This window comes from Condylostylus longicornis, unplaced genomic scaffold (genome assembly GCF_029603195.1).
Source record: "Condylostylus longicornis isolate FDR11 unplaced genomic scaffold, ASM2960319v2 ptg000010l, whole genome shotgun sequence".
NCBI lineage: Eukaryota > Metazoa > Arthropoda > Insecta > Diptera > Dolichopodidae > Condylostylus > Condylostylus longicornis.
Genome location: NW_026577979.1, coordinates 16,834,465 through 16,859,769, shown reverse-complemented (window position 1 = coordinate 16,859,769; position 25,305 = coordinate 16,834,465). Strand labels below are relative to the sequence as shown.

At 27.0% G+C, this 25,305-nt stretch overlaps 1 protein-coding gene across 1 annotated transcript; it reads left to right on the top strand.

Moving 5' to 3' along the window:
• Window positions 1-11,753: 11,753 nt before the first annotated feature.
• LOC129618940 (craniofacial development protein 2-like) lies at window positions 11,754-13,061 on the top strand. Its single transcript, XM_055533973.1, has one exon. The coding sequence runs from the start codon at window positions 11,754-11,756 to the stop codon at window positions 13,059-13,061; it is 1,308 nt and encodes a 435-aa protein (XP_055389948.1).
• Window positions 13,062-25,305: the final 12,244 nt, after the last annotated feature.

Genomic DNA, 25,305 nt, shown 5'->3' with positions numbered 1-25,305 from the left:
TTTCTCCTCAGAGAAGAGAATTTTATTACTTAATTTTAATTATCAAAAGAAAATTTAAAAAATTCATAACCATTAATATGAAATGTTCCGATGGAACATCAGTAATTTTGACTAGCAATATACGAGCACAAGATTGATAACGTACATAGTTATAATTTATTATGGTCGTTATATCTTAACATTTTATATTATTTTGTTTATACAATATTTAAATGAACTGGTTTTTTTGAAAGTGGTATAAGTCCATTTCTTTACATATTCAGATATTTATGGGCTTGCGTTTGAATCAATTTAAATATTCTGGCCGTAGTAACATAATTTGTTAGTTTTATGTCTACATAGAACTCTGTTGAAATTTTGATTGTAAATAGTGGAGAGAAGTTGTCTATAAGTCACTAAAATTACCATTAACTTAGCCTTTTTAACAAGTGGACTTATACCACTTTCAAAAAAACCAGTGCAAATTATAGTATATGTAATAATTGATATAATTATACAAAGTGTTGCAGTTGTGGTGTAAATGCGCTTGTTAGGACGCTCGGACGTCTATGGATAGTTTTAATGGGCTAAAAAAAAATCCGTTTAAAAAAATTCTGTTTAACGAATATTAAATAGGTTTGAAACTGTTAAAGCTATAGCAATGAGTTGTTCAGAAGCTTTTTTCTCAATTAATAGACCTATATAACGATATGCCAATGATTGATGTCATACACACCATTTTTAAGCTCAAAAACGTTGATTATCTCAAAGATATCGAAAATTTTTTTTTGTTTTTTTTTTTTGTGCATATCAAATATGCCAGTTGCCCGGTTATAATTTATTAGTTTATAAAATAATTTTTTCGATTCATGTAACAAAAACAATAATACTAAAGTAAAATCCAAGATTCAAACCTTTACCTGTATTACTCATACCATTTTTTTCCTAAAAAGTTCCAAAGAACCACTTCCGAGCACGTTTACACCAGAACCGGACCACCCTGTGCACACATTATACAAATATATAATTATACAATTAGTATATACTTTGATCCTTGCAATAATTTGTATTGCTAGATTGGAGATTTGATGTAAAGCTGAAGCAAACATTTATTTTAATTTTTAATAAAGTGGAAATTTATTTTTTATTATGCTAATGTGCTCATGACTAAAAATATATGATCCTATAAAATATAAAATAATTAGACTTTGAAATTTTCATAACAAATTTATATAGTGTCCGCACATAACAACATTAATAACAAAATAATTGAATAATTTGCAAGCAATAAAATTTTATAAAATCCAAATAATTTTTATTGTATTTTACATTATCAGTTTTAATGAATGTCAGACAAGCAATTCATTCAAACAGAAAATTTCCTTACGACTTAATAATTTTATTACCGAAAAGTAAAGTATTATGTATTTGCGAAAGGAAAAAGGAAATTAAAGAGAGTATAAAAATTGGGAAATTTATTTCCACAAAATTAAAAAAAATCCTAGTATAAATGCTGCCCAATATTACAAGAAGTATTCTTGACAAGATGTGATGATGTCAGTGAATAATATACATATTTGACATTATATGCTTTGTTTAATAGAAAAAATCGGATGTGGCAGCACATAACCGACCGCATTGTGTATTGTCTAGTTAAATGAAAGTGTTACAGAATATTATAAAAATGTCTGTTAAATACTTCTTTCCAATTTTTAGGACATTAGTAAGCTTATAGTTAACATACCCAGGAAAATGTAAATTTGGCTCTTAGTAGAGTTTCACTTTGTGCTACCTGAATTCCCTGAAATGCTCGCCAGTTAGTTTCGGTAACAACCAGAACTCAAATATCAAATTTCAAGAAATTCCATCAATTTGTTCTGTGGATATGGTGAAAAATGTAAAATCGGCCCGCAAATCAGTTCTCGAGCCCTGATCTTTCCAAAAAAGTTATATGTTCATTGCTTTAATATGAGGAATTCATATATTAAATTTCAATGAAATCGGTTGATTATTTCTCTTTATATACACAAAAATGTATATTTGGCCCGTAGTAAACGTCTAGTTGCCGATGCCTGATTTCTTCCAAAACATACGAATTTTTGCGGATGGTCGAGCTGAGCTTATATATAAAATTTCAAATAAATCGGTTGAATATTTTCTTCAAAATGTTCAAAAATGTAAAACAGGCCCGCTAAAAAGTGCAGTTCCCGAGGCCTGATATATACCAAAAGTTGATCGATCCGTGCCATGGTGGAAACAAACTTACATATAAAATTTCATCAAAATCGGTTCAGCCGAACTTGAGATACACGCGTACACACACAGACCGACAGACCGACAGACCGACAGGTTGCTAAAAATAGTTTATTTACACTTCCCTACTATGGAGAAGTACGTTCCCACCGAAAACTCGATATGCAAAATTTGTTGCCATCACATAACCTACCTATTGTTTACACAATACGGTCGGTAAAAATACAATGTCATATCCATCTTTTATGAAATTTTATTCAAATTCATAAATGTGACGAAATCTTAAATATTTTGTTTATGACAGCTTTTTTCGACATTTCAAGCGTCATATTACACGTCTTGTTATGACAGTAAAGTTTTTGACGCGTCTTTGTATTCTCATCGAACAAATTAGTTGTGTTGTGTTGCAATGAAAAAACATGATTTTTTGTATAACACTTAGTAAATTTTAATGTTCGAAGCAGAAAAAAAATTATGAGAAAATTCAATTTAATTTTCTTTTTATTCATTTTAAGAACGACATAGATCTATTTACAGCCTCAAGACTGTTATATTTTTTTTCAGCTATAGTAATCCTAATAATTGGAATTATTATTTAACTATTTCTAATAAAAATCGACTCAAATCACTAGGAAAATAATCGATAAAATTGAAAAATTTAGTTATTTCCCTATCAAAAATATCCTTAAGAACTAGAAAATATTTTATGAGTAACAACTGAAAGAAGGAAATTTGAAGAACACGAAAATTCATCAATATTTCGCTAGGGTACAATAGCAGTATGCGAAAAATTTTTTCACTAGTTCGTGTAATTTTTCATTATTCACCAAAACAAGAATTCAATAAGTCAAAAACCACGTGAGACAAAAATCTTCAAAGTCAACAAATTTTTCTTTATTTTTTATTTTTTATTACAAATTACAATATTTTACATTGTTATAATTTTCTTTTCTTCCTTTAATTTTTCAAAATACCTTTTAATATACTGACATTAAGCACAAAATTGGATAATATGTGCTCCTACATTCCCTAGCTCACAACATAACAAACCTATCGATACTATCATACAACATTTTACTACAAGCATGTACGAGTATATAAAAATATTTGTATACCAATTATTTGTATATGTTAAAATATAATTAATAATACAAAACAAAATCTTTTATACAAATTTATAACCCATACATGATTAGAAATCAATCCGAAATCAATATATTGTTTATTGTTATTATTATTATATTTTTTTTTATTTATTATAGACATGAAAAAAAAGTAGGATCCCAGAAATATTTTTTTCAATAGATAGGTATAGGCACCCTTAAAAATATAGAACAAATAAATTTCAATATAAAACTAAAATATTTACATGAAGATTATATCTTGTGTGTATGTATATATAAAAATCCTTTTCTGATCCTCTCAATTTAAAACAAATATATGCCTGGTCCTTGCATACTATTACATATTTACAGTTCTTTATATATTCAAGTATAAATATATAATTTAAGGTATATACCATATCTCATATTATTCTTTTATTTTTAAAATCAAAGCCCCTACTTTTCGTTGTATCTCATTCGGGTCTTTTGTTAATATTAACGTAAAAAGCTCTTCAAATTATTCTCATTAAAATAATCCTGCATTGAAATATTATTATAAAAACTTTTTTGTATATCCATACACGGGTACAGGATGTTTTATTTAAGTTCAAATCATGCTTATTAATTATATACAAAAATAACGCTGGTATTTCGTAATATTGTGTTTTACTTGCGTTTTTGTTATATATATATATACGAAGACAAAGCTTACAATTTTGCTAAATTTATTTTATTAAAAGCAACATTCGAAATTCGTTCGAAAACTTTGATCAAGTTGTCTTTTATCCATTAGGACTTTCAATATAGCAAAGAAATCTACGCGAATAATGTTTACGTATCTGGAATTTAAATTCTTGAAAGCTAGTATGAAAATTTAATAAAAAAATTAGCTACTTAAAATTATTACCCTTTTTGTTATTGAATTTTCCCCAAAATTAATACGAATAGGAATTAATTAATTAAAAGAAATTAGCAGAAGGTTAGCTGGGCCAATGGCATAATTGGCTTTACAAAAATAATTTATGAACAAAGAGCCATTGTTGAAAAACCAAAAAATTTTTTATAAATAAAAAATTACAATAATTTTTTTTTTGTTTGACTCTATCATTTTTAAATTTGGTCATAAACTTCTTGTTTTGAAGGTATTTTTGGCTATCACTATTGTTTAATTTTAATTTATAATAAGCTAAATAGATTTTCGATTTAACTATATAAATCTGTAACCCATTAAACCTAGTCTTACGTAATCTAATGAGAACTCCGACCAGAACTCTTCCGTCGCAGGATATATAATTTCTATTACACATTATATAGAGTATTTTTTTTTTCTCTAATATTATTAAAACACCCTATTTCCAAAAGAGAAACTATAGCGGTATATAAATTTTATTATCAATTGTATTATATACAAAATAATAACAAAATATTATTCTTTTTTCTGGGTTTTTCTCCTTTTCGTATAATGTATTATGTATACGGCATAGCCTTCAAATATACATATCAAAACTTGAGGTTTAAAAAAGGATGAGATAAAAAATAATTGTAATTTTGCGAATGAAACTAATATTCCATTTTGGTTACAACCCAAAATTTTCGTCATATACATACATATACAAACATATATAATACTTGTATTTGGTAATCGATTCATTCAACATGTCATACTATACTTAGTCTATGCTATACATCAATACACGTTCATACAACTAAATTTGCGTTCATAAAACAAAAGTTAGTATGTATAATATCAGAGTATATGTACATAAGTAGAAGGTTGTAAACTTTTAATTCAATATCAGGATATCCTTAAATATTTATCAAAGAGATAATCAACCAAACCAATGTAAAACGGATGTGGAAAATGGACATATTTTATATATGTTTCAAATTTTGTAAGTAATTAAAGTAATTAATTTTATTTTGTGACCTCTCTTTAAAGAAAATTTTTTTTTAAGTAATTACACCAGAAACGATATTTAGGCAATTTGTAAACTTATTGCAATTTAACCATACTTTTAAGAATTGATGTTCATCATTATCCTAAAGAGGTCCTTTTGCCACTATTTCAAGAACTTATACATAAATATAATTTGTAATACTTGTAATATTCATAAAATTAAATTTGAGAATAAAAATTATTTTTTAACAAACCAAAAGAAGTCGAGAAAGAAAAATGTTTTAGAATAACTTATAAAAGTGCTTTAAGCTCGCATTCAACTGACTCTAGCTAAATTGCCGAAGACCAGGAATATCAACACTAATAAGCATTTATCAACATAACTTATCTAAACTTTATGAAATATTGCATATTTTGAGGGTGTTAATTCTTAGAAAAGCTTTAATTGACTTTCTTTGTATATAACTAGCTAATATACATTATATTGAATTTCCTATATACGAACTGACCTTTGATGAAAACAAATTCAATGAAAACGAATTTGTGTAGGTCATACAAATCAACGTCACTTTGCCACATACCTTACTGACAACTAAACTTATAGTTCAATTAATAATTTACAACGTATATATACAATATTATAATATTTTATACACACGCATAAAATATTCGAATAGCCTTTGTATATAATTAATTTATGATTATTCCATATTTATATACCCTCGAAATTTTCTATATTATGCACCTATTGTTACAGTACTCATATGAAATTATTTAAATACTAAAGAACTTTTTGAATATTTATTATTTACTTATTATTTATTAAGTATAACATTTTTTGTAACTAATTCATTGGAGACACGTCATAACTTTATGTATTTATATACCTGATATATGTGCCTAATGTCTATATATTTAATATATTCTTATACAATTCTACATATTCCTGTTACCAGTATAACAATATAATAATTTATGTCGTCTGACATATACTCACATGTAAGAAAATGGTAATGGAATTGAACCGGATATAATTATATTTAATCAGCTATAAAACAAAAAAGAATTTTATAGCTGATTATTATCAAAGTCGTAAATTATAATTAAAGTAGATGGAGATAAGACGTATGTATAGATTTTTTTTTTGTTTTAGAAGGAAATTAGTCGAACCAATATTGTATGAGTATATGTGTGTAATTTATGTGTACCTATACCTACACACACATAATATGTATACTTAGATCCTTTCAAAGTAATTCTAGTGATAATAAAGAATAAATAATTCATTTTTAACATGAAATCATCCTTATTTTAAAGCTTTTATTAAAAGTTTTGAAGCTTTAGGAAAATTCTTTGAAAAAGAAATTTAAAGATAAAATTTTATGCTATCATAAAAAGCCTTTCTTTAATATTTTCAATTCATTGGAATTTTTCTTATACCAGTTTAACTATATTTTACATTGCCGTATTAAAATTTGTATAACATTAGAAATAAATTTGTACAATATTAAATAAATCATTATTATTTTGTATAAAGATTATTAATGAATTTGATTGTAACATAATTAATAATTAATGGAACGGAATTAATTACAAAACACAATTATTATAGAATGAAATTCATAATAAGAAGAAAATCTGTTTTAAGTTGAAACTTAAGGATTTTGAAATAATTCAATTCGTATATGTATATAAAATATAAGTGAAATCAGAGTCTTACTATATATTTTAGTATATTTTAATCCCAAAATTGAAAAATATTTAATCTGACACAATACAAACTAGGATACTTAATTATTTATTTTTTATATTAGAATTAACAAAAGTCTTGAACTTATATTTACAAATATTCTCACAAGCTATTCTGATAAGAATGGCAAATATATAACAGCAAATATGGAACAAATCAGCTTCAAATGAATAAGCCAAAATTACTTTTTCTTCTTAAAAATCCCTCAAGATTCAATTACATGATTCCTAGATGTCAAAACTTCAATTATGCAGTTTTATATTTTCTGTTATAAAAAAAATAAAAAATTTATCTCAGCACAAAACTAATTTGTATGTGTAATGGAAAGGAATGAAGCCTAAAATGAATCATAAAATCTTTTCCCTACTCCAAATTGAAATATATCAGTCCATGTGTCCATGTATGATTTATTAACACATTAGATAAAATAAATCTGCTGATTCAGTTTTTTTTTTTGTAATTTTTGCACACTTTTTCTGTTCTTCAATTGCTTGTGAAACGGCAAGATAATATTTTAAACTTACCACAGTTTATTACTCGATTTTGGAAATTAACGTGATCAGGTGTAACAGTGGCTTTTCATATAAACATTAAAGGGAAATTCGTTGAACTTGAAAAAATGTTTTCCAAATATGATTATTCGGCATATCGTCTGAAAGCTCAACAAATTCTCAAGTGTTTCTGTTCAAAAGCTTTTTTGTATATCAATCTTTTGCGAACCAAAAATCAAAACTCATTCAAAATGGGTGGATACTTCTATTACTTAACGTCAAAATCGAGATTACGTGCCACAATTAAAAATAAAAAAATTTAAATGAAAATATTGATTACACATAAATAAAATTCGATTTTTATTAACTATACAATATAACAGTTATATAAAAATATAATTAGGATTTAAACATTAATTATTTTCAAAAGCCTTCTGAATTTATGATTCATTTTGCTTTCTTGCAACATATTTGAATTTTGATTACAAAAAATAATATTTGCAAGTTAATGACATTGTGTAAAATAATTTTAGTGGGTAAAAGGAAAAATCGAATTTGTAATTCATTTTCATTTTTCTAATTATAAGAAAATTTCTATTTAAAAGTTATAATGTCATGAGAAAGTCACGTTATCTCTACAAAATTAAAAGTTTATTCGTGGAAATAATTGTATGTATACATATATAATATTGTACTCATGTACATACATATGTATGTATGTACATAAAATATTCTTGATATAGAAATTTTAATGAAAGTCAGTTTTCACCCAAAAAAATATTCTTACATTATTCAAATTAAATTCTAAGTCTGTATGTATATGTGTATAAATAATCTATGTATGTATATATTTATGTATTAATAAAACAAAACCAAAAATATTTAGGGAAATCAAATTGTTAATGAATTTTTATTATCATAAAAATATTCATAATTATTATTTTGTACATGAATTTTTCGTAATGATTTTTATTATTATGACGTAAATTGCTTTGATTGATATTTAATTAAAATAATTCGATTAATATCGAATTATTATCGTAGAAATAATAATAATAATTATAATATATTATTATATACATAGCTACATACATATAGTAAAATAATTTATTTTCAATTTAATCAACGAATAATAATAATATTATTTTTGTGCGAATTTGTTATGTAAATGAATTGAAATGAAATCAAAAATCAATTTATGAAATTTGCATTAAATATTAAAATATTTTTATTAATAAATATAAAAATTTTCCTTATATTTTGATTTCTGTATAAAAAACTAAGCTTATTAACTAAATTTATTTTATTCCAATTCCCTCTAAATTGCAAGAATTCCATTTGTTTTCAATAGACACACCAACATACAATATACAACTGTATAATGTTGTACTGAGTCTAATAAACTAGCTGAACCTGTGAATTTTAAAATGTTAAATCTATGAATAATTTTCAATATTAATTTGTGTTCAATATATACAACTGTTATACAACAATATTAATGTTACTGTTATACAACAATAGAAATCAATAATCTGATCATTTCAATATTCTGAAATAATTTCTATAGAAGTCAATTATTCTAGCAAGACTAAACAAATAATTTTATAAGAATAAATATTTTTAGTAACACTAAGAAAATCAATTACAAAGAAAATATGGAATATAAATACGGCATTGACTGATTTTTAACAAAAAGGCTCAAAAAGAAGTTACTTTTGAATATTTCAAAGTTATTCTCAATTCTAGTGAAAATTATTATAATATCTAAGACCGAATTTTAATAACCAGGGACTCTGAAAAAGTAAAGCAAAATAAAAATTTTGGCTCCCTTTTTAGGCGTCACAAAAAAGTGATAAGCAACTACTAAATCAAATTTTAAGCAAAAATTTTGATTTCAAAATGAATTCGAAACCTCAAAAAAATTTCCCATGTTATTTTACTTAGGGGATTTTAATATAATTTCTTTGTATTAATTTATCGAGATTATAAGTAGAAGAAATTTAAATTTTATAAAATATGTATGTGAAATAAAAATTATTTTAATTCGAATGACTAAATAAAATTATACGGGAATTAAAAAATATTTAATTTATAAATTTTTTATACACCAATTTATTATTTTTCTTTACACATTTTATTTCTTTTAATACAAATATTTAAATAAATATTTTTTTGTTTTAAATAAACATTAAATACTTGTTATTCAAATCACATTTTATAGTTTTATGCAATTTAGAAAAAAAAATGGTTAAGTTAATTAAATTTTAAATTTTTAAAATGTCTCCATAATTCATTATTTAAAATATTATTATTTTTCTATTAAAAATCTGTGGTGATAAGTAAGAATCGCTTAAGTTTAAGTGATTTAATTTTACAGAAAAAGTAGTTTTGTTGCTTAATTTTGCAGGCACAATAACCGGATTTGATCCTCGAAATATTCTGTTACATTCGTTTAAAATATACTATGTGAGTATTTATATTCAAATGTAAGTTTTACAGTACAATCTCTATAATAATTAAAAATCCATGACATAGTCAAAGACGGATTTTAATACATAAATATTATAATCATAATGTTTTTATATTAGAAATACAAAATATTAAAGAACGTTAAAGTGAAATAGGAGGAATTCGATTTAAAAACAGAAGTTCAAGTAGTAAAAGGTAAGTATATAATATCAAGCAAATAAAAAAATTCCGGAACTATATTACGATTAATAATATATTGCAAATATTCCAAAATTACTGACATATTGCGAGAGCATTACAAGAATTACGGTTCTTATAAGCCACAAGACCGACTACAGTATAATTTTCCATGTTATTTTATAGCAGTTTCCAACTTTATTATAAAAAAAATCTTATGTTTATAGTTTGCGATGCGAGATTTAAGTTAAGATTTTTTGAAAGGTAGGTTTGTGGCTATTTCCCATTATCACCACACAAATTATAAATTTAATTGAATTTTAAATATTACAAATAAAATAAATGCAGGAATTTTATTTAGTTTCCAATTTATATATTCATATAATAAATGATATAATATTATTGATTTATAATTATTAAAATGTAGTCATGATAATATAATACACATACATATGTACATAGAGTATATTATGTAGTTTTTCATAAAAAAAGGTAAGCCAATTTAATATGGTCGATAATTCTAATGCATCATTGCATTTTATAATATAAAATAATATTAAAATATTATTCCAATTCAAAATAAATATTTATTTTATATACATATTTGTATAAAATAAAAATAAATTTGGTTTTAAACAAATATTAAAAAAAAATAATATTAATGTTGACATAATTTTAATTTTTGACCCTTATGAGAATAATATTTTTGATTTCAATAATACTTTCCTAACATAAAACTTTATAGCCTATACATATTATATGAATAATAGAAATTTTAGTATGAACTATGGAAGACAGTAAATGAAGATATATTATAAGCTTTTGCTTGAACATTTCCACCAAATTCAGCAATTAATACTGTTGAAATTTTAAACGCGAATGGAATTCATTGAAAAATTTATTCGTCAAAAAAAAAAAATTACTGTTCTTCTAAAAGTTATACGATCCATCGAAGTCCTCAAAACACAATTTTCCGATCACTTATTTGTCCCAAATTTCAACATTGTTTTTAAGTTTTGCTATATTGAACATCGAAGGCAATTGCAACCTGATTTAGTTCAAGATCTTCTTTCTTACATTAAATTAATTATGTAGGGCAATATATGTATGCATTCATACCTTAATGTTGTTTCAATATTTTCAAATGTATTTGAATTTAGTGCGATTCGCACTTGGAGGTTCTAATGTATGAACAATACATAAATTGTAGCCAGATAAATTGTAGCCAGAGTGCGGGTAGTTTTAGGGTTGCAAAGGGGGTAGCACAGCGTAACGCAGAGGGTGGTATCCAGATAACTCTCCAAGCTTCTTGCTACTCAATTCCAATTCTCAGCCTTCACGTGGCGCAACCTGCTAAGCTGAGTAACTCTTACAAAAGATCGGGTAACCAACCCCGGTGGAGTAGTTCGAGTCAGTGAACAAATGAGAATGGGAGATCGCTTTGATGAAGCTACTTCAACATGGGTGATTTAAAGGTTCATCAAGGGTTACAAGGTCAGGTAGGATCTTGTAATAGGAAGTGACGTTGGTGGCGGCAGCGTTATTCCACAGCTTTTGAAGTTACTACCTTGGCGTCAGGTGGCAACCGGCCGTAAAAATTTTTAGCCGAAAAAAACACAAACTCCATGATGAAAATGAGGTCAAACAGAAGGAAAGATTACACTAGGGCGTTCCCCAGAAGCGACGAACCAAGAAAAGTAAACAATCCAAGCATTAAGAAAGTAAAAGCAAAAATCAAAATCAGAATCGGAACATGGAACATTGGCAGTCTTACAGGACGAAGCAAGGAACTTGCTGAGATACTAAAAAGAAGAAATATAGATATATGCTGTATTCAGGAGTTGAAATGGAAAGGTGCAAAAGCACGAAAAATTGGTGAAGGTTATACAGTATTGTACAACGGTTTCAACGCAAAAAATGGTATTGGAATAGTACTCAACGAAAACATGTGTGATAAGATTATTGAAGTTAAGCGCATAAGTGACAGGCTCATGTACGTCAAAATGGTCATAGAAAATAAGATATATAATATTATGAGTGCATATGCTCCTCAAACGGGATGCGACAGTCAAACAAAGCTACTATTTTTTGAATCTTTAGAAGAAACAATGCAGGCGATATCATTAAATGAGGCTATTATTTTGTGTGGTGATCTAAATGGTCATATAGGTAGAACAAATGGTACTAATAGCCCTTGCCACGGAGGTTTTGGCTACGGACAAATTAATGAGCAGGGTGAATGGATCCTTGACGTAGCCAGCGCACATGATTTGAAAATAATAAATAGTTGTTTCCAGAAAAAAGATGAGCATCTCATATCGTATAGTAGTGGGGGCTCATGCACGCAAATAGATTATATTATGTGTAAAACTTCAAATGCACGTCAGTTTCTGGATTGTAAAATCATACCAGGTGAATCTCTTACTAGTCAACACAGACTCTTGCTAGCGACTTTCGAGGTGGACTCGTCGAACTTAAGAAATGTAAACTATCACTCGAAGAAAACAAAGTGGAACAATATATATAAAGATGAGGGAAATGCATTTATTCAACAAGTTAACCGAAATTGCGAGAGTCTAGTCAATGCAGCACAATTTATATTAGACGATGGCTGGAAAGAATTTCATAATAAGGTAAACCGTTTGGCAAGGGAATATCTTGGTACTACAAAAGGCAAATCCTATGGCAAGAAAGAAACTTGGTGGTGGAGCGGCGATGTTCAAGAGGTGCTTAAACAAAAGAAAATCGCTTTTAAACAGTGGAAAAAAGGGCCAACATATGAAAATCATGCTATCTACAAACAAACTTGTAAAATTGCGAAAAGGACCGTTGCCATTGCTAGAAACAACGCGTATCAAAAGTTCTATGAAAATCTGGAAACACCTGAAGGGCAAAACCAAATTTATAAAATCGCGACCGTTAAATATGGTACGGACCGTTAAATATGGTAGCTACCGAGGAAATAGAAATGGCCCTCAAAAGTATGAAAAATAATAAGGCGGTAGGTCCGGACAATATTCCATCTGATCTTTGGAAAAGAATGGGCTCTCAGGGGAAAGTATTACTTCAGCACATCTTCAGCAAATTAATAAAAGGCGACAAAATACCAGCTGATTGGAGAAATAGTTTCCTTGTGCCTTTATATAAAAACAAGGGCAACGTGCAACAGTGTGAAAATTACAGAGGCATAAAGTTGACATCGCATACTTTAAAAATCTGGGAAAGAGTTGTTGAGAGCAGATTGAGATCAATTATAAGGATTAGCAGCAATCAATTTGGTTTTGTAAAAAATAGTTCAACTACTGACGCAATACAAACGATGAGAATTGTCATAGAAAAATTTAAATCGAGAAAAGAAGATCTACATGTTGTATTTATGGACTTGGAGAAAGCCTTCGACCGATTACCCAGAGAAATTATATGGCAAGCCCTTCGTTATCATAGGGTTCCTGAACATTACATTGAGATAATCAAGGACATGTATGCAAACACAACAACGCAGGTGAAGAGCGGGAGCGGCTTGTCGGAAAAATTCGGGGTGGGTGTTGGCGTCCACCAAGGATCAGCTTTAAGTCCACTTCTTTTTATCACCGCTTTGGATTATCTTGCCAGAAATATCCAGGACCCGTTACCATGGACAATAATATATGCCGACGATATTGCAATTATTGCCGAATCTCTGGAAGGGCTGCAAACCAAAGTCGAGCAGTGGGCTGACGCGCTGGAAAAGAATGGTCTAAAAATAAGTCGAACGAAAACAGAATATATGCACTTGTCATTCTCGAACGAATCTTTTATAGGCCCGACGAATACAATTAAAATAAAAAGTGTACCAATACCGATAACGAATGCTTTCAAATATCTTGGTTCAACTATAACATCTAAAGGCAAAATCGATGATGACGTCACAAGTCGTGTAAATGCTGGCTGGCTAAAGTGGAGGTCGCTAACAGGAGTCTTATGCGACAAAAAGTTTCCAGTCAAATTAAAAGGAAAAATTTATAAGACGGCAGTTAGACCGGCTCTTATGTATGGAACAGAGTGTTGGGCGGCAAATAAGAAACACGAACAAAAATTACATGTCGCCGAAATGCGAATGTTAAGGTGGTCCGCGGGCGTGACGAAATTTGATAAAATAAGAAATGAGTATCTCAGAGGCACATTTAAGGTAGCCGACATTAAAGAAAAATTAGCCGAAAAACGACTGAGATGGTATGGTCACGTCATGCGTAGAGACGAGGAGCACCCTGTTAGAAAAGCACTTAACTTGCCAATACCTAAGAGAGGACCAGGTAGGCCACCATCAACATGGCTTGGCACAATCAACAAAGATATGAGTAAAGCAGGATTGAACGCGGAGACAACCCAAGACAGGAGTTCTTGGCGCCTCAGATCAAGGAGGGCCGACCCCAAATAAGGGAAAAGGTCATGAAGAAGAAGAAGAAGAAGAAGTGCGGGTAGTTTTGGTAGGTTAAAAAAAATCGGATTTATTCGACGAATAGCTTCAAAGCTGTTGAAGCTAGAGCAAAGTTGTATTCGGAAACTTTTTTATCAATTACATAAATTATCACTTAGCCTGCAAAACGGTAAGCTTTTCTTATAAGTTTTGCATATATATATATAATTTTATGTACGCATAGTAAGTTTAACAAACTTCGCAATTTCGAAATGAAAACATAAAAGTCCTTAAAAATTATTATTCCTTCAATTGATTTTAGAAATTTAAATCAAAAAATTTTGTAATTTTCTATACTTTGTCCTATAAATAAAAATTCTCATATCAATTATTTTTTAAGATTTTTATCGTTTGCTACCATTGACATGAAATAGTTAATAAATTCTTAAAATAAACATTGAACTTAATAAAGAATTTTATGAAGCAGATATAGGTAAAAGGATTTTTTATTTATAACTCTCTGTAAAAATATTTTATTAAGAAAAAAATAATTAAAATTTTGCAGATAACATTTTTATTTTTTTTATTTTTGTTCTTGTATTTTGAAGCAAAATAAAAATATAAGATCTAGAATTTAATAGAAAAGATAATTTTAGATTTGTTTTATTTCAAAAAGAACCAACAATAAAACCAAATATTCGAAAGGAGTCCTTTAAATGTGGAATCATATTAAATATAGAAGAGTCGATGTATTTGCAAATACACACCTCGAGTTGTGAAAAATATTAAACGAAATTTGTTTTGTGAAGCAAAAAAAACCTTAAAAATTCATGCATTCTTTAATTAAATATTTCAGGTTCTGTTAGAATTCAGTTAGAATTGTAAAGTTTAAAGTAAAGTTGGGTCATACCAATTAATATACTAAATTATTAAAAATAATTTATTATATTATTTAAAGTACATTTATTCATACACTAAAACTTTTTAAAAGATTGCATATATTAAGGAAAAGGCAAAAAAAAATTTAAAGAGGCGTAAGTGTTTATTGCGTGAGTTAAGAAAAATAATTATATTTTTTAAAGGCATGGCATTTGCTGTACTTTTTACATTTATAGAAATTCGGAAAAGCATGCAGTTTTGGGAACATGAGAAGCTGAAAATTTAAATTTTACAAATTTTGAAGGACGATAATTTGAGAGGAAGTCGGGGTGGCAAAATTTCAGGCTTCTATTTGTTGCTGTCTTGAAGAGAAACAATATCAAAACTAAGAAAAAAACCATTTTGTTTTTTTAAAATTCAATTATGCTATGCCATGGCAAACCCCTACTTTTCTGCGTTTGTAGAATTTAAAAATTTCTGCAAAATAAATAGTGGACAAATTGCATTTTTAGGACATTTTTAGGGGCACAACTTTTAGAGTGGTAAGATAGGTACAAAATTTTCTTCTACTGAATTGAGTTTCTAGTTAAGATCTATTTATATGTGCAGTACCAGCTTCCTATTTTAATACGAGCAAACGGAAAGATTGAAACTAATAAACACTTTTTTATTGAGAATTCTATAGCATTCAGTTTTGCTATTTCGCTATACTATCCCAGGACAGTTACACATCAAATTTGTCTCAAACAATTTTCATCAAATTAAACAAAATGTATGCAAAGCAATGTTTGATTGCGTGAATATTAGCATTTTATTCGCATACACGCAATCGTTTTAACAGCATTACTTAATATTTTAGAATTAAAAAGTAGAATTGAATCTATATAATTATAGTACATTATTTGTGCATTAATTAATCACACAATAAGTATTGCATGTTATTAATAATTGTATACCGTATATGCAATGCCTTCTGTATTAAATAAATTGTTATAAGTTTACAATCAACAAAACTCGACATTATATAATTTTAAATGGCAACAATTCATTTGTTTTCCACTTAAAATAGAAGGCTTCACTGAATTTATAAAATAAAAATCACATTTATAAAACTTTACTAAAAATCTTTAGGTAAATATTTCAAATTATTTAAATAAGAATTAAAAATGAAAAATTTTTAAATAAAGCAATTCTTTTCGAAATTGAAAATTTGTTTAACTATGGATTTGTAATTTATTTTACGAATTTTGTTTTAAATAAAAAATTTTAACAATTTTAATTTAAAAGTATGCATACATGCCAAACAATACACGAAAATTATAATACAACAATAGAAGTTTGGTTGCAATCAACAAAAAATCCTTAATATTAATTAAACTTTTGCAAATTTAGAAATTCAATCAAAACTATTTATTGATTTTGTAAAACAATGAAATTCTTTTCGTCTTCTTTTCATAATAAAATTTCCAAGTTTTTGTGCTCCTTTTGTTTTTTTTTTTTAATACGTTTTGGTTTTTTCTTGGTAGATACTTGACATTTTTAAAGTGGTACCAGCTCTTGACATACAATATAAAATTTCTGGTAGAATTAAAAGAGAAATCAACAATTTTTTTATTTATTTTTAAAATTATAAAATAAAGTTTAATTATTTTTTTTGGGAAAATTATAAAATCTTTAAAATAAATGAAAAATAAATAATTTTAATTAAACTTAAAATAATGGGTTATTTTCAAATTCTCATAATAAATTTTTTTGTGAGTATTTTATTGATTAAACTGTTTTTAAGTAAATAATATTGAAATTTGATTTTTGGTAGATTCATTATTGAACTACCGGTATCAGCAAGAGAATTGATTTTACAATATTCGCAGAATTCTCAGAAAGAAAAACTGTAATTATAATAACCGTTTTCAATAAAAGTATTCGGTTCAAAAAACGCACTTACTAGACCCCGCACTTTATAGCAGTGCTGCAAAAGGAAAATCTTTAGCTTTAATTCTTTAAGCATTTCTCAAGTTTTGCAAACGCGGAAAGGTAGTGGCTTGCTTCTCCTATCGTGGCAGACTATAGTTAAACTTTAAAAAAACAAAATGACCGTTATCTAAAATCCGTTTTTTCTAAATTTTTGATGTCGTTTTTTTTCTATACCACAAGTTGCAAAAGTCTGAAATCGTAGAAAACAGCTGTTAGACACTAATAAATATTTCATTTCGTTAGAAGAAAATTTTTTTCCATCTCCACCCCCTCTCAAGTTATCGCTCCCTGAAATTTGTAAACATTGAATTTGTGACACCTTATACTTCTGAAACCGCAAGCTTTTTCAAATTTCTATAAACGCAGAAAGCTAACGTTAAATTCCATGCCATTAAAAAATATAATTATTTTTCTCAACTCACACAATTAACCCTTAAAATTGAGCATTATGTTAACCTCTCTTTTAATTTATTTTTGCTTTATTTCAAAGACTGCATAAATCGTTCATCCTAAATATGTGCAATCCTAGAAATAGTTTCGCATATGAATGAAAATAATTTTAACTAAAGTGTGGTAGCTATACATAGACTGTTTTTAAAAGCGATATTTTCAATGTTAAAGGGAAATACAAAGCATTGGTTTGACCAGACTTTGTTCAACTTCATTTTGATTCAAAATAACAAACTCAGTGTACATAGTTTTTCAGTTAAACAATGAATTGACTTGTGTGATCAAAAACTCCATAATTTCGCCTTTGTGTGAATTCCAGAATTTCACCTTTGCAATTGTGAATAAACAATCAATTAATCAATTTTAGCAATAACAGCAGCTTTGTATATACAAAGTATTTCGATTACATATTGAATGTAGTGGTTTGTTTATTTAAATCTCAATGTATGTATTGTTTACATTGTAAACAGTTACTAAATTAAAAATCTGTGGTATAAGAAAATTTGGTAAACTTTAAAGTTGTAGTTGGCAGTAATAAATTGTATAACTTTTATTGTTACTTTTTGTCATATCAAAGTGTACAATGTTACATCCTTAATTTCAATGTGATAGGTATCCAAACTTTTCTAATCTCCTAAAATATTTACCTATAAATTTATGTACAAATTAAAATACACAGCAAAAATCAAAAATCAAAATATATACATCCACATGTATGTGAGAGTGAGTTTATATTAACACAATATTATTATGGTTTAATTTTTACATATTACATATATGACTGTGCAGTTATATGACCTTATGAATAGAAAATTACTTAAACGGTACCATAACTTTTCATATAGTAGAAAACGTAAATAGTAGTAAAGAATAGGTTAAAAGTGTTTGGTACGAAAGGAAACGAAACAAACTAAAAATCTTTTTTATTAACACTTTAAGAACTTGCACACCAAGTTGGAATAAATCACAACATATTAATATGATATAATAAGTATGTTATATCATTGAATTACTAATACATCGTGTGGTTGTTTAATTTATAAGTAATGTGCCTATTACACTAATAATATTATGTAATGGAAATTTCTTCATACAACTGCAGAACAGATGGTCGTATCTTAGGGGCTTAATATTCTAGGCCTGGAGAACCTGTTGGGGAAGTCTTTAGCGCGGCTTTTGAGATTCCCCAAGGAAGTTAATTGGTTCAGGTAGATGATTTTTGAGATTGTATTACGTTGGGCCCTCTTTGGCTAAATCACATTTGCATTTGTACGTTTACAAAACAGTGTATATTTAGAACAATATGAAAAATAGAAGGTTAGATTTTTATATACTAAGAAAAAGAAGAAAATTAATTCCCCGTATATAAACCGAAACAAGTTTTTCAGGCTCCACAATATAATAAAACTTTTTAACCTACATAAACTCCCGTCACATACATATTATTATTTTCAATATTTCATTACGTTTCTCCTTTCGAAATTATGTTGTTATTAGAGGGAGGCATTTTATTATTGTACTTGTTTTATTTTGTTTTGGTAGTTGTTAAAGTTAATGATAATGGTTTAATAAAAAAAACGAAAACAAAAGAGTACAAGTACTTAAAATAGAGGGAAAAAGGTTAACAGTTAGATTAGTTAGACAGAAAATTAGAGAACAATGAATTGTGTTTTTTAATTTACTGCTATACTTATGTACAGAACACAAGAAAAGCTTGGGTAATGAAAAGGAAAGTACAAAAATTTACGAAAAACAAAAAGAAAAAACACAAAACGAAAAATGGTGGAAAATTTGAAAAACGTGCAAACATTTTCTTTTTTTTTTCTTTTTTGTTTTGTGCTTTTCTCTTTTAAGGAAACAGCGGCAAAAGACAATCTCCATGAAAGAACATGAATATTGTAAAACTTGAAGTTATAGTGAAGGTAAAAAATAACAATCAGACGACACAGGTGTTTAACTATGTAAAAAGAAATTTCATTACTTTTTTACAAGTTTTGAAATTTATTGGAAAATAGAAGAAGAAGAGGAAAAAAAAATATAAAAATACATAAGGAATACGTAGAAAAAATTGTGAACTAAATTAGAATAGAAATTCAGTCTATAATGAGAATGAGAGAGATAAAAACCATTAGGTTTGTTTAAATAAATTTAAGCGATCAGAACAATTGAGTCTATTATTCTAAAATACGAGAGTTTATCTTCTAAAAATTTTTAAACAAAAATTCAAAGATAAAATTTTAATGGGTGTTCCATATCGTAAATATTGAATACTATAATATCAATCTTAATTTTTACTGCGCCAAGAACTAAAATCCTTATAAGGAAGAAATGAAATTTTTAAGAGCTATAAATGGTCGTCAACACAAAATTTTATTAATTTTATAGAACAAAACTGTAAATTTTTATGGAGTTGCTAACGCAAGAAATAAATTTTCAATTTTTTACTTGAATTCGCTAATAATTGAGTAAGAACTATGAGCAGTACCAGAATTAAGGGAGCAACAATCGTAAAAAGAAATTTCTCATATATATATTTGGTACTGATAAAAAAAATGTTCACCATTCCCTTTAAAAAAAAAGTTTAATTTTGTTATTAGTTTTGCGAGTAAAATAAGTTTCAAAATATTGATTAGTATAAAACGACGAAGCGAATTGTTCTACGGAACTAAAATGTGCAGCGATACAACACTAAACTTAGCAGCGCACTTATTAAACAGAATGTTACTTTGATTTAGATCATATATGAAAAGTATACTTCTAAGTTGCATATTTCAGATAAATTCCAATCAGAGAATCCTAAAATATGTCAATCCATCTTGATTAACTTTTGACTCAATTTCATCTGATCAAAATTTTCAATGATATTCTTTTAAATAAAACCTTTTTCTTATCTTTTACATGAGCATTTTCTTCTTAAACCAAATCATAAATCATTTTCCATTTTCTTTGGTTTTACTATAATCTTGACATTAAGGTTCGTATCTGAACAAACATACTTTTTAACATAAAGAATGATTTAAAGACTTAAAGACTTTAAAAGATTTTTTATACGATAATAAACCCAATTCATTTTTATTGTATTCCTAATGTATTAGATTTCCACATACAAGCTATTTATTGGCGAACTAAATTCAAGCAATAATATGTTCTTTGATTCTCCCTTTTCAGAAATCACGTATGGGAATATGAACAACTAGTTCCTCACTTCTGTGGAGAGTATACTTACTATTGTTTTCAAAAACCACCGTTTGTTTATAATAAAATTCTCAAAGCAATATACCCTATGTGAGAGGCAATGACAGTATTTTTAGAAAGAAAACTAGTCTACATCTAAAGAGAACGTTACCGAGATAAAAAAGTTATTTTTCTACGTTAAATTTTTCTAAATGCTAAAAGTATATTTTAGTGTATTATTTCAGGAATGGTTCAAAAACTCGTATTTTGTTTTTGTCTGTATTTTGTACTTGATTTTTATGAACCGCAATAAGACAGACATTAAAAATAATGGTACTTCTCATTTTTCTTTTGCAGCCATATTCAACCATATTTATTTAGAACCCATTTTTAATAAAATCCTACCACATAGAAAGTTTTATACATAATTTGGTTAAAGTGAAAACACACAAACTAAAAATTTAAAGCTGTCAGAAGAAGAATATTTTCCAAACAACCAAGATCAACTAAACGCATAAAATTTTACTCACTTTTTAACTTTTCTCTTTCTCTTTCTTTTGCTTTCAAAAATCAATTTTAGAATTTTATAAATTATGTAGCAACTCTTCCCTGCTCACAAAAGAAAAAAACTTATACCTCATTCGCAATTCTAAAACAAAACCGAAAACGGTAAAGTCTTTCACTTTATTCGGAATTGAAAAAAGTAAAAGAGAATAACAAAATGAAAACAACAATTTATTTGTGAAAAATACAAAAGGAAGAGATGGAAAAAGAAGAATAAAGAAAAAGTTTTGTAAAAATCCTTGAAATTTTTTCTTGCCTTTTGTTTTGTTCTTATTGCCTTTATTTTTCATTTTTCGTTGTGTTTCTGTCGACCTAAATATAGGCATTTGCCACCTATACACTAAAAATGTAGACTTTTCATAACACAAAAAAACAAAATGAAATTCTTTTGTAATCGTTTTGTAATTTTTGGTGTTGTCCTCAATAATTTTATAATTTCCTTTATACGAGAACTCTTCAAAAAAATATTAATAGAAATTTTTTTTTATAATTTTTTTAGCATATTCGGTAAACAACTGGTGTTAGCAATTGGCTACGTTCGATTAGTTCATATACCTTTTCCAATATTTAAACAAACTTCATTCAAGTCCGTACTCGTATATACTACCTTGGACTTCATATGACAGTTTATTCAGTTAGTCAGTTTATTCCTAAAATCGGATCACTTAACTGGATCGGATTTAGTTCTAATTTTTATATTGAAAAAAATTATACGATTCTCAAAGTAGTGGTAAGCTAGTTAAGGTCGAAAATTATGGCATACTAACTTTTTGACAATGAAAAAAAAACAGTGAAATTATTTATGACTGCTACAGAAAAAACGACTTCTATGTCAGTATCACATAGTTTGAGTGTCGTGGTTCGAAATAAGTTCCACTATTAATTTGTATAAATGGGCTTATTTTTTAAATTCACAATTTAAATTTGAGAATCTATTATTGAAAATAATTTTGTGTTATATTTTTTTAAGTTAAATAAAAGGATTTATTTAACTTTGAAGCATGCTTATAGTTTTCAAGATATCAGAAGAAACAAGAGAAAGACAAATTCTTCCTGACAACAAAATTGAAAACTGCCCCCTAGGGAGGAAACCTGAAAACGGTTTTATAACAATATTTTAATAAACAACAATATAGGGGAAATTTTCATTGTTAAATTAACAGTGTGTGTCATTTCAGATGAGATTTGTTTTGTTAAAAATTGTTATTTTCTTAAATTTTCTTTAGTTTTCAACAAAGTAATTGGAAATTTTTCAGGTATACTCTACAATAATTTACAAACATATAAAAAAAATTTATTCGTGTATTTCAAAATTTGCTTTTAAAGTAAAAAAACAAAATTTTGAATAATGAATAGATACAAAAATGTAAAAAAAAGTTCAAATAAAAAATTAATCAGAGCTTTTGTATTTAAGACTAAAAATTTTTGTGAAAACCTTTATAAAATCGAATAATTTATTCATTTTACAAATGCTGAAAATTTAAAAAAATTTCTTTTCTTGCATTATTAACATTGTTGAAAATTAATAAAACATAATGTGAAAATTGTAAAATTTGGAGAAAAATTCTTCAGTCTAAAAATTGTTTTTGGAATTTGCTTCATCTAAAGGATAAGTCACTGTTCAATTCATAAATGAAAACAATATCCAAACCCTATTCGTGAGCAATATCCAAACCCTATGCCTATTATAATTAGAATACCTATAAAATAATATTTAACAAAGTAACAAGAATCTGCTTTCGGAACATTCTTTAATATTAAGATTATGTTACAATAGGTGGGCATAAAAGTCAATATTTTACAAATCAATCACAAATTTCTAGTTTAGCATTATTAGTTGTACAAAGTTCGCGTTAATACCGAAATATTTGTCGTGTGGGACAAATGTTATCAAATTGGAAATTTCGTTAATCCAAGGTATTTACAAGATGTATTTACTAGATTCTATTTATTAAAAAAATTGCAGATTTTTTCCTTAAATGGTATAGAAATTTGTAAACTGTTCTTAAAAAACATGTGTTATAACACTATAAACTATATTATATTACACAATATTCCCCTTATTATAACAATTAGTGCTACCAAATTAGTAAATTAATAATTATTAGAAGTTTTGGATCAAGTACCCATTCTGGACGCCTTACCATAACTAAATATTACATACAATTTTTACATTTTATACAAAAAATTACTTTTTACTGTCTCAAACTATCAAAATACCAGAGTTCTTACTTACATGCAAATTATACACACAACTACTCATGTAACCATATTTCAATGTGTACTATTATTTAATTTTTTGTAAATACACTCTCAATAAAATGAAACATTTCGTCACTATTTCAACAAACGTTAGTAGAACATAATGAAAAACAGACTAACCGACAATAACAAATTGTATCACTGAATTCACTTAAATATACTTACATACATACACATAATAATATTTATGTACATTTATATTCGTAAGAAGCCATATACACAAATAAAATGTTTATGAGTTTGTATAAGAACAGATTTCATTATTGATTTCCACTTTTACTGATTATGTTATAGTCCTATATATTATTTGAATTGTGATGGTAATGTCCTACAAATAAATGATCCTTTGAATCTAATATGAATTGACAAAAAAGAAAAACAACTTCACATAAAAATCTGATTGACAGTATAGAAAACTACAAAAAAAAAAATCGATTTTGACCTTTCTGATAAAAATCAAAACATAAAAAAGAAATGAAGAACAAACTTTTGTTTTTAGCACATTTTCAAAAAATTCTGAAAAATATGTGCATATTATTTTTTCTCTATGGTCCGTCTGTATACAACAATAAACATTAAAGACATTACTTCTCTAGAAGAAAATTAGAAGACTTAAAACACTCTTTAAAATCCATGTTAACAAACCACTGTGCCCAAACCAAAAGTAGTTTGTAAATTTTTGTAAACGGAAAAAGATTAAGAAATTATAAATTTGATTCCAGCAAATTAGTTTACTCCTTTAATTTACTGTTATTCGGAATCAGATTTTCCATAGGTTTTTTAGGTAATTCTTCTTCTACATAGAAAAACCGAAAATTAACAGCTTATGTATAATAAATATTGATGAATGTTTTATTTTGCTAAAACAAAATTTCTCCATAAACCCTTTCCAATCCAAATTCTTAGCCCTTAAAATTGTTTTCACATTTATTCCACCTTATTACTTTTGTAGAACTTCTATAAAAGCCAATATGATAAAGGCAACGTTCTCAGGAAATTGTTGTGACAATAGGAAAACTATTTCAATATTTCGATTTCATTGCTTATGCCCAAAGTTTGAAGCTCTAAAGCCGAACTGTTAAAGGCAAATGTGCTATTTTACAAGCCAAAAGATTGATAATTGCAATTTTTCCTATCTATTTTCAATTATTCTCTTTGTTTCTTTTTGTTACTTTCCTATTTCCTTCTCTTTTCCTCTTCTGATTCACAATTGGTCAGATTTTTTTTTGTGATGAAAAACTCGAAAAATGCTATTTAAAATTGTCACGATTCAATTTTTTTCACTATTTCCGCTTTGTTTCTTCTTATAGTTTTTTACTTCTTTTTGTTTTTGTTTAGGTTTTTTTTTAATGTATCGAATAAAATTATCGATATTAATGATTTCATTCCGTGTATTTTTAGAATTTCTCACTGTTTCCATTCATGGTTTTTGTTAATTTTCGCTTTCGTTTTTGACTTTAAAGTTTCCGGCTATATTCGGGTTTTCT